Raw genomic sequence first — 11,057 nt, 5'->3', positions numbered from 1 at the left:
TTAGTTTGAAAAGAAGCAGGATCGTGGCCCTCGAGGTCTGGAGTTCGACACCTGTGGTTTAGGGATTCGTAACCCACTTCCACTTAGGTAGTATGGATCAGCACTCAGTATATCTCACCCTCCACTCCAATGAGTAAACAGTGCTAGTGTGGATTTGGGCCATGGGCCGGCAGTTGAAAGAACGGGTCATTTTTAAGTAATCAGACATCTGTCACATTCTCTAATGTTGAATCACAGCATGGAGAAGAACTCGACTGTCGTCTGCCTGTCTGCAGTTTGCTAATGATGATAGGGACAAGTGAGAGAGCAGCTGGGGCAGGGGGTAGTGGGGTTAAATAAGAACAGTGGTGCTTTGGTTTGTGTCATTCCATCGCTCATAGATGGCTAATACTGGATCACTTATTTATTTGGGTTCTCTCTTATCTATTTTAGGGAAATCTGAGGTTCAGAGGTGTTAGCTAGTCTGCAAAACTGTCCGGCTGTTCTTTATGTACACTGTACAGACTGTGAGCGGTACGCTTTGCTGCTGACAGATTGGATGCCAGCTGTAGGGTTTCAAATGCATCTGAATTTTAAAAAAATGATGGCAGCTTTTAGGGAAAGTCGAGGTCTTTTTAAAATTGGAAATTTGAATAATTTATTTTTACAGTTTTTTCTTTTTGATTGAATGAATGTGAAGGATTTACCACAGAACACTACATTTGGACTTGAAGATGTGATATTTCTATATATGATAAATATAGATTTTAAACCCTTGTAAACATGAAGTTGGTTAAGTGTGTGGGAATTTCACAGTAATAATTTCTTTAATGTATTGTTAGTTTTTGGATTTTTGCAAATATCAATAAAATATTTAAAAACAACAACATGGACTCTGTTAACTTACATGCTGTGTGTCTAGTTACTTGGCTGGTTGCCATTTGAGTCACTGTTTTCACTGCATTGTTTTAGTTCTGTTTGCTACTGCACATTGGCCCTGTCCAAATTTATTTGTCTTCAAACACGTGCACAAGAAGCAATTTCTTAACATCCTGGTTTTTAACTGGACAGTAGCAGAGCTATGATACCTCATGGGAAGAGCTCTTTGCTCAATTTTATATGGGAAAGTAAATCTAACATAGATTTTATACTACAAAACTAAATTCAGGCTTTTTGTCATGGAATGGGGAAACACTTTTTTTCTGTCCCATAACCAAAATCAGTTAAAAATAAGGATTTCAATTTTGCTATAAAAAATTACACTTTAGGACAGTTTGTGTACATTAATTCCTACTTTTGATATAAATAAGTGCACAACTAACTTCATGTGGCAGGATTGGGTGTAAATTGATCCGTTTAAAAAGTTGTTTCACTATGCCAGCAAACCTTAGTGGGTGATGTTTGCTGTCAGGACAAGGCTTTAGGTTACCATTAACCCTTTCAGCAACAATATTAATATTTTAGTGAGCATTTCTGGCAAAGTTCCTGAAGGCAAACTTATGTTGTGTGATGTTATGTATAGTAAGTGTTCAGAGCAGTAACAGCGTCCTGATACTTCCCCATCTTGACTAATAAATTCCAAACAGCGGTAAAACAATATCTGCAGAAAGTTGCAATGAGACAATAAATACTCTTCTATCACCAGAGTGTGGAAGCTGCATTCAATAGTCACTGAGTAACCAGAAACTTCAAACTCATCAGAGGATGTTTCCCTGTTGTAAACCTGACACAAGTGACGCAGTGATGGGGAGAAAGAGCCCTCCAACTTGGTCTTAATCATATTGTGTATTTAGGTTTGATTCTTATTAATTTAACTCCTCATCTTAATGAAGTTAAGGTATTTTTAAAAACATATAATGCTGTATAGAGCAGCATAGTACATATATATCTTAAAAAGTGACTTTATAATGAAGTGCTTTGAGAAACTGGTCCGACGTCACATCATGTCCTGCCTGCCACCCACACTCGACCTGCTCCAGTTTGCATACAGAGCTAACAGATCAACTGAAGATGCCATTGCTACAACGCTCCACACCACCATCTCTCACCTGGAAGTGCAGGGCCGTTACGCCAGGCTGCTCTTTGTTGACTTTAGCTCTGCTTTCAATACGATACTCCCGGACAGACTAATAGATAAACTGCTGGAAATTGGACTTCCTTCCACCACCTGCCGCTGGATCAGAGACTTCCTCTCAGACCGTGTACAGAGAGTTAGAGTGGGGCCTCATCTTTCCTCAGCCCTCAGCCTCAACACCGGCTCTCCACAAGGCTGTGTACTGAGTCCCCTACTGTACACTCTGTACACACATGACTGTGTTAGTTCCCACCCAGACAACACAGTCATCAAGTTTGCAGATGATACCACTGTGGTGGGGCTCATCTCAGGGGGAGATGAGACTGCATACAGAGCTGAAGTTCAGAGGCTGTCAGATTGGTGTGCAGACAACAACCTGGACCTCAATACCACCAAAACAAAAGAACTGGTAGTTGACTTCAGAAGGAGGAAGTCCGAGCTGCAGCCTGTCAGCATCAACGGGGAGTGCGTGGAAAGGGTCTCCAGTTTCAAGTTTCTGGGTGTGCACATAGACACAGACCTCCAATGGAGCTCTAACACCTCTGCGGTCTTAAAGAAGGCCCAACAGCGTCTCCACTTTCTGAGAATCCTCAGAAAAATGGACCTGAAGAAGGAGCTGCTGACCGTCTTCTACCGCTGCTCCATTGAAAGTGTGCTGACATATTGCATCGGTGTGTGGTTCTCCAGCTGCACCACAGCACACAGAAAGGCACTCCAGAGGGTCATCAACATGGCCCAAAAAATCATTGGACATCCTCTTCCCTCCCTGAAGGACCTGTACAGCACTCGCTGTCTCAAGAGGGCACGCAGCAACCTACGGGACTGCACACACCCAGGACACCGGGTGTTTAAGCTGCTGCCGTCTGGCAGGAGGTTCAGGCTGCTGAGGTCCCGAACAAATAGACTCAAGGACAGCTTTTACAACAGGGCAATAGCCCTGATCAATGTAAATAGCTGACCTGACTGGATACCTCCCTGGACTTTTTAGGGGGAGTTTACAATGTTTAAAACGATAACAATAATATTTATATTTATAACAAGGTGCAATAATAATTAATGTGCAATAATAACAGTGTGCAATACACATACACTTATTCTTCTTTTTTATACTAAGTTAATATACTGTGTTGTGTTGTTTGTTACGTTGTGATGTGTCATATCGTGTCGTGTTGTGTTATATGTAGTGCCGACGTAGGACAGTTTTTCCAATTTCATTGTACTACTGTACTATGTATGACTGTGCAATGACAATAAAGAGTTATCTTATCTCTTATCTTTAACTTTTAGTTTCTATATATGTATATAGTGTGTGTGTGTGTGTGTGTGTGTGTGTGTGTAACACTGATTTTCCCAGTAGAACACAAAGGAGAATCATAGTAAAACTGAAAGTAAAATATCAAGTTTAGCCAAAGAATGAGAAACATAATTTTATCTGCTTTTTCTGGGAAATGTCATTTAGTCATAGGCGTGCTGGAGCATCTCCACCTCATCTCATGTAGCACGAGATAAGATAACAATCTGATACAGCTTCAGCAGAGTTCCCCCTTTGTAAATTCAGTAATGTAGGAACATGAACCTTTAGGTTGGACTTTGCTCTACGACAATGAGAACTAGTTTTTGGACCTGACCCAGAGGTAACAGATGACCCATGTGTCTCTATGGCTGGCTTAACTAATTCAAATTATATTTTCTCACTATGGCAACAAAAATGTTGTTTTTGTCTGAACCTGCCATACTGGCTAGTAATGATGCAACAACAGTAGCCTACATTCCCCAAAGTATTTTTTCTGTTTTGACCTTCCTTGATATGTTTCACCAAACACCAAGCATACCGGCACACACACACTGAAACTGGAAACTAGCCAGCTGACACACAAAGTTGATGCTGAAGGCAGACGGTCTAAAGAGAGCATTTTGGCCAAGCTGAAGCTGAAACAGGCTTTGTGAAGCTTACAGAAATATGTGCAAGAGCAAAATGAAAGGTGAAGTGAACTGTTCTGCAGTAACATTAGGATGCATTTTGCTTCATTTCAAGCCATATACTGTGGGTATTTTTCCTATTTACACTTGTGTAACCGGTGTTTGTCAGACTGAAACTAGAATGCAGTATGCTGCTTCACCAAACAATCTGATGGCTAAACAACTTCTTGTTGACACTTTGAGGAGTTTATGTGGACTTATCTGAGACTTTTGCAGTACCTGCAGCTACGGATGTCATTTTTATTTCCTTGCATGGCCCTGAGCTGGAAAACCATGTTGTAACTGTTACACTGAAGACACACAAAGGAAATTAGAATTATAAATTATATTTAATTATATTCATCTGACAAAATGTCAGAACGCTGTGTCTGAAACTATTCGGGTTTGCACTTTGTCGTGTATGTAGATCACTTTATAACTGTAGCTGTTTTATCTGATCTCTTGATAAACCTGTCTCAATAAGCCAAATTGGTTTGTGTTCAAGGTAAAGGCCTCTATAAACCATTTCCATAAACTCAAAGTGTGTATAATTGGCAGTCACATCAAACATTATCTAAAACCATGTGCAGAAAAACAGTTTAATTTCTTACACTGAAAATATAGAAACAAGTTGCTTTAAGGTTCTAAAACATTTGCATTTAAAACGCTTTAAATGTAGCTGTAATCATATTATGATAAGAGTTTTTTAATATCTACAGGGTACAAAGAGGGCAGATTTGTCTCAGCCAGCTTGAACTCTAATGTAACAACACCACAGCAATTTGCCTGTAAGTTCGCTAAGTCATTAACATAAACAATATACATGTCAGTAAGGATAGTGCATCTCATCACTCTCCAGAGGGTTGCGTGCACTGAGCTCAGCTGAGAAGTTGTTCATCATACTCATGGGTGTCTCTCTGGAAGGAGGTGCTGCCAGCACCTCAAACTCTACCTCAAAGTTGGCCTTGGTTTCACCAGACTCGCGGATGATCAGGATCTCATACTCTCCGAACCGGATCAGAGCTTTGTATGGCAGATCCATCCTCTCCAGGTATCCCAGTGCTGAGGTGTTCACAGACAGTTTCCCCCTCTGGCTCAGATTCTGGATGATAAACAGCATCTCTGAGCTCTGGGGAATGTGGTAGGCGTAGAGCGCCAGCTGCTTACGGGACACCCGGGGATCAAGCAGGACGTAGGCACAGGTTTCGGTGTCACGGCCCAGCCTGAGAGGGTCGTCGGCAGTGTGTCTTCTTCTGGCTCCCAGAGGAAGACGACCATAAAAGCCCTTACAGCTCTGCTGCGGATGGTAAAGCTTGATTTGGAGGCAAGGCAAAAACATAATCTTAGGTAAGAATGTGACTTAGTTTTCAAATTGTAGAAGATTGCTGCTTTTAACCGGTAAAATGGAAAACAAGAAATGCAAAGTATCTCAGTAAGAAGATTCAACTAACTGTGCTGTCGCCGCCAGAGAAAAATATGAATGAGTCTTTATGACTATACTGCTCTTTACAAGCGGCTGTCTTTGTTTCAAGGAAGTTTCCTCATTGGCTCTGCAGTAACCCTGCTGGTTTCAAGTGCAAATCTGCAAATACCACAAAGACTGTTCTGGATGAAGTAAAGTTCACGTTATTGGAAAAGAAAAAAAAAGTTTATTTGATTTGATTTTGTTAACAGTGTAGAATTTAGGGTAGGTGTCTGTAAGACAAGTCAGGAAAATAGAATTTCCCTGAAAAAACGTGTTTAGTGAAGAAATACTTAAGAGAGGACTCTGTGACTGCATGGCTACTATTGACACAGTATATTCTCATAGCTTGGTGAGTAGTCTAACACACACTCTGTGGATGAGCGTATGAATGTCACACTACACTGGTGAAATCTCCACCTGGAGTCCATGGATGAACCTTAAAGTTGACATTAAGGCACAGCATCTGTTTCACAGTATCTAAAACTAGAGCGGGAAGAAGGAACTCTGCAATATTCAACTGTTACACATTAACTAATCCTCTGCCACGATATGAGTCAAGCAGAGAAAAGCTAATGTTAATAAATGTCGGAGAGGTGGATATGACCAAACATGTACAAACCATTTCATACCACAGCTTATGAAGTCACTTACTTAAGGGCCACGGTATGATACAGGAAGTTTGTTTAAGGCTGTTCAGACAGAAAATAGTGCAGTATTATAATTTTTAACTGTACTGGGCATATTGAATAGAAAGTAGATTATATGTACCATAGAGTTATTAGTTATCATTGGCTTGAAAGGTCTAAAGTACTGGTTTACTTTTCTTTAAATTAACCAGTCCTTCAGTAGATCAATGCGCCCTCCTATACACAGGGTGGCGCTGTGTTTGTCATAGAATCTAGCTTGTATCGTGGCAGGCAGGCAAAAAAGCACCGGAAGTCGGTAAAAGGAAACGTCTCCACGGGTTTTAAATCGCTGTGGCGGCTAAAAGTAGCAGGGCATGTATATCGTCTTGTCACGATATTTACAATTGGTCGCATTTTAAAAGCTGGATAGTTCCTAACCTCAGTGTTTTTCCGCCGCTTTTCACCTCTGCAGCGCTGTTGAGTGTTAGCTTAGCTTTGCTTGCTAGCGGACTGTTTTAAGACGCTTGTACGCTTTTAAAGTCTATTTACCACGCTGTAGATTTGGGTTCACAGCTATAACTAGTCACCCATCAAAGCCAGAGCTGTCCAAAAATGCTGCTCTCCCCTCTGTTTCACAAGCTCCATCTTTGTCATCTGATCACAACTACCTCCCCAGAAAAGCTTTCAGATGCAGTACCTGCTTGTGGCCACAAGAGTGCAGTAATTTACAAGACAAATACAAAAAAGTAATATGCGATCCTGCTGCTGTTCTAAGACATCAGGACGACTGTTGCTTTCATTTATTATTTTAGTTTTTTATTCAGATATTTAACAATGGTGAAGATATTTTTGTGGGAAATGTGCCCCAAAAGGCAGATGAGGAAGAATTCAGGACACTCTTTAGCGAGTATGGCACAATCACAGAATGCACCATCATCCAAAACTTTGCCCTCTGTAAGTCAAAGGTAAAAACCGAGGCTTAGTGAAACTGAGTGTCACGAATGCAGACAAGGGATCCGATGACGAGCTGTTTGATGACAAGTAAAACACAGTAGGGTCAGGGCAGTGGTTCATTTACTTTCTGGCGAAAAAAGACATTTGCAATTGTTCGGTCACTCGTCTGATTGACCTGATCTGTTTGAAGGATGAAGATTTTCACCAGGAGATCCACGATCATCACTACAAGAACAGCAGTCAAAGCAGTTATTAAACATGCCAGCTCAGTTATTAAACTAGAACATTGCTCTGCTCGATCAATAAAGTGGACAAAACTTAAGAAAGCTCTTAAGAAAGGAGATGTTGGCGCTCATGTCAAATTTTCCGTTTTGAAATCCACGACAGAATGCTGCATCACCACTAGACCAGTGCATAGAGGTGGTGCTCTGATCTTGTTTCTGTTAACATCTATTCTGGACCACAATGTGTAAGGTATAACTCTGGAGATGTTGGAGCACCTCAGGGTGACCTCTTAATCAGGCTGGACCTCCCAGTCTGAGACTCAGAGGTCAAAACAGTCCGAAACAAACAGTTTAATTACTATTTTTATTATTTTAGCTGGGAAAAAGAGCAGTTATCATTCCGGTAAATAACCCAACAGTTGCACTACAGTAATTCATTTTGCCTGGGACTATCTTTGAGATCCTGTACATGTTAATTTGTTTACTCAAACTGGACACTTCAGTTCAGTCTTAACCAGTGAATTAACAAGCTTTACCTACCCTGGTGTTCTAGGTGGACATAGACCGTGGTCACCACAGTGCAATGATTAAGTCAACTGATAACACTGGTTTAAAAAAGAATGCAAAAAGGTAACAGTGTTTAATTGTAATGCAACTTGATTTCTGAATGTATTTTATAGGGTAAGGCCTATTTTCCTATATGGAGACAATATCTTGCAGCCATTTGCTGAAATTTGAAATAAATTGAGTCACACACACTTTGTGAGTGTTATTTAATTCTGTAAAGGCTTCAAACAACAGTACAGATAACATGACTGCAGTCTGCATGCTTTGTGACAAAGAGGGGTTGTAAGTTTAGAATATCTGTAGAGACAAGTTATCTGCCATGGGCACCAAACAGTCAGAAAGATGACTGTGACTTTAGAACCTTTTCTTTTTGTGTACTGTTGGTTATATTGGAGTAAAATCCATTCAGTAAACAATATTAAAAACCTGCAGGACGTGAAAGTGTTGCATGTCTGATCTTTAACACATTCTCCAGAACTAATGGACCACCATGCTTGAGAAAACAGCATGAGCACAGTCAGTTATTACTTTATCTACTGTCCTTTGTGGCTAAATTGTGAAAGATGCAGGAAATGCTAGCATGCTGGTGAACACTCTTCTTCCTGTTGTTTAGAATACAGCATAGACCAAACCACACACTGTGGGTAAACTACTGCAAATTGTGTATGTGTGCCTGAATATTTGGCTCTCAGTAATCTGTGCAGTTTAAAAAGGGTTTCCGTTACAGAATTGTAGTAAATATCACCTGCACCAGTTTGGCAGTGGGGCGGTGATGATTTGGGGAGACACATCCATGAAGGGACATACAGACCCCGACCTGCTACCCACTGGTACCCTGACTGGGTGGTACTGAGTGGTTCCTCAGGCCGTAGAGCTTTTTTCAGACCTCATTTGGGGCAGCTGACTCTGAATTCCTTTTGACCGAGGACAGTGCCTGGTCATATGTGACCAGCTGGGTGGGCAGTGCAGAGACATTAACTGGGTCTTAATTTCTTTAGACCTAAAATTGAAAGAATCTGGGATGTTACATATCACATATCCAATGCTGCCAATACACACACTGTTCAGGAGATCACTCATCACCTCTATCTGAATCTGGGAGGAGATCTCCTGTGACATCGTGTGTTATCTTATCAGGAGAATACCCAGGCCTTGTCTCATGCTAACGGCAGTGAAGAACAGTGGCAAAAAGTAATCAATCAGGTTTACGGGACTATATGAAACAAAGACATGTTCTGCCAGTGAGATGCCATTACTAGAATTATAAAGAAAAAACAAGCAATTAAAATAATAGCACATAGTAAGAAAAAAACAATTTTTCTTTTTGTTCATTTTTGTCCAACTTTTATTCATAATTTCTTTTTTTTTTTCCAGCTATGGAAATCCACCAAACAAACATCAGAAAATCAATAATAAAACCTCAGTTCCACACAGTTCCAGATGTTTTCTGATTCTATCTAGTGGAGGAATAAATAACATCTGAGTCCACTTCTCTGACTGATGCCAGCCTGTGGTGACTTTCTGTTTTTGGATGAAATGTCACAGCAGCATAATCCGGGTCTGAGCTCTGGCTCTGTGAATGAAAGGACTGTCAGTCTCATAACTAAGCGGGTAAAGAAAAAGAAACATCGTAATCTAGGAAGGACACAAAATGAAACGCATCACCTCTTCCTGTAGATTCTGTTCTCCAGTGTGAGGTACTGCAAAGCACAGAAATAAATTGTATAGTCATTTTAGTTGCAATGTTTCTAACCAATGCTATTGAAGGATTTTTTTTAAACAAGAAGAAAAATGTTTCTCTTATATAGCAACAGTATATGTGAAAGTCTGTGGAAACAAAAATACCTTTCTGGAGATGTTTGATTTTAGCAGCCAGATAGATGACGGCCACAATGAGAAAAACTGTCAGAGCACCCAGGACCACACTCATCATCTTTGGTAATCCATCAAACACATCTATGAGAAACATAAGTGAATTAAATAACAGTGACACAGTGTGCTACAGTTATAAAATAAATGCTAAGTTTAGTGTTGTTAAGTTTTAATGCTAAGAAGATTTTCCAACTTCAACATTCCGAATCTAAAACTTAGATCCATGTTTTCATGCATTCATCAAAATGAAATCAATATAAAATTCCTACCTTGGACCTCTACATTTGTTGCATGAACAATAACTGCATAATTGCTTAAGTATGTTCCACAGAAATACAGCCCCGAGTCCAATAAATCCACTTGTTTGATTTTAAGAAACACCGTGGATATGTTGGTGCTCATTTCAAATTTTCCACTTTGAATTCCTGTGCAGAATGAAGCAGGTTCATGAGGCTGGGACATAGAGCAGATACAGTGGAGTTCAGATCTCTTGGTCACTCTGAACCAGAATATCTCTGTGGGAGAACTGGAATAGTTGGAGCACAGCAGCGTGACTTCTTCTCCAGACTGAACCTCAAAAGTCTGAGAATCAGAAACAGAGACGGAGATCCAACCTGAAAATAAGAACAAAACAAAACAGAAATTAAAAAAAAACTCCAAAAAACTGGACATGCAAGATAAAGTTTTGGCAAATGAATTAACGGAATCGTATAGAAAATGCAATCAATTCTGTGTAAATGAATTCCACTCACTGAGGCTGAGGAGAAACAAAACTGTGAGAGAGGGACAGCTCCACATTGTGCATACGATGCCCCTGAAATGGAGCTCTACACAAAGGTCTGAAAAGGTGTGGTTTCTACTATAAGCACACACATATGAACACGCCTACACACAGTTTAACACTGATGATTTGCTAATTAGTCTCCAGTGCTGCTTTCTTCAAATTGTTTGTATAAATGTTACCGTTTGCTTTGAGAAAATTAAATGTAAGAGACAAATTACATGATTGTCCACATATAAACAAATTAACCAAATTAAAAATAAATCTTCAACCTTGAAAGTATGTTGTACACACCATGTTTAATAATTCATCAAGCTTTCCATTAAAAGCAAAAAACAGTTAATTGCACTTAATTTTGACTTAAATTGTGAGTGCCAACTGAATCGGTTTGGGCCATAGACAGTATAAAATATGGATGTCAGCTTCTGGGTTGGGGAAGGGAAGGCAATGTGTAAGTCCATTGCCTGTATTCTCTCAGAAAGCCACCAGATGGCAATAGATGCTGTTGCAAAGAAAGACTTTGGTCCTGTAGAAGTCTAGGGCGACCGTGGCTCAG

The 11,057-nt window shown here is 40.2% G+C and overlaps 1 protein-coding gene and 1 long non-coding RNA gene across 2 annotated transcripts; both read right to left on the bottom strand.

The window, feature by feature from the left end:
- Window positions 1-4,266: 4,266 nt before the first annotated feature.
- Window positions 4,267-7,280, bottom strand: LOC101472199 (TRAF-interacting protein with FHA domain-containing protein A-like). Its single transcript, XM_076882260.1, has 3 exons — window positions 7,233-7,280; window positions 6,542-6,577; window positions 4,267-5,309 (listed from the first exon to the last, which is right to left on the bottom strand). Exons 1-3 carry the CDS (start codon window positions 7,278-7,280, stop codon window positions 4,839-4,841), a joined length of 555 nt encoding a protein of 184 aa, XP_076738375.1. The 3' UTR covers window positions 4,267-4,838.
- A 1,909-nt stretch (window positions 7,281-9,189) lies between these two features.
- LOC143417122 (uncharacterized) lies at window positions 9,190-10,330 on the bottom strand. The gene is made up of 4 exons (XR_013097336.1): window positions 9,990-10,330; window positions 9,694-9,804; window positions 9,514-9,548; window positions 9,190-9,421 (listed from the first exon to the last, which is right to left on the bottom strand). It is a non-coding gene; the product is annotated as an uncharacterized LOC143417122 (long non-coding RNA).
- Between the last annotated feature and the right edge of the window lie 727 nt (window positions 10,331-11,057).

Source organism: Maylandia zebra, linkage group LG3, assembly GCF_041146795.1.
Source record: "Maylandia zebra isolate NMK-2024a linkage group LG3, Mzebra_GT3a, whole genome shotgun sequence".
Taxonomy (NCBI): domain Eukaryota; kingdom Metazoa; phylum Chordata; class Actinopteri; order Cichliformes; family Cichlidae; genus Maylandia; species Maylandia zebra.
The sequence above is the reverse complement of the archived record's forward strand: the minus strand, read 5'-3'. Positions and strand labels throughout refer to the sequence as shown.

Excerpts from the sequence above, each read along its gene's own strand:
- LOC101472199 (XM_076882260.1), bottom strand. The coding sequence starts at position 7,280 with ATGATCGTGGATCTCCTGGTGAAAATCTTCATCCTTCAAACAGATCAG. Across the intron at positions 6,578-7,232 it reads TCATCCTTCAAACAGATCAG|CGCTGCAGAGGTGAAAAGCG; the intron begins GTCAATCAGACG and ends AACACTCAACAG. Across the intron at positions 5,310-6,541 it reads AGCGGCGGAAAAACACTGAG|CAGAGCTGTAAGGGCTTTTA; the intron begins GTTAGGAACTAT and ends TACCATCCGCAG.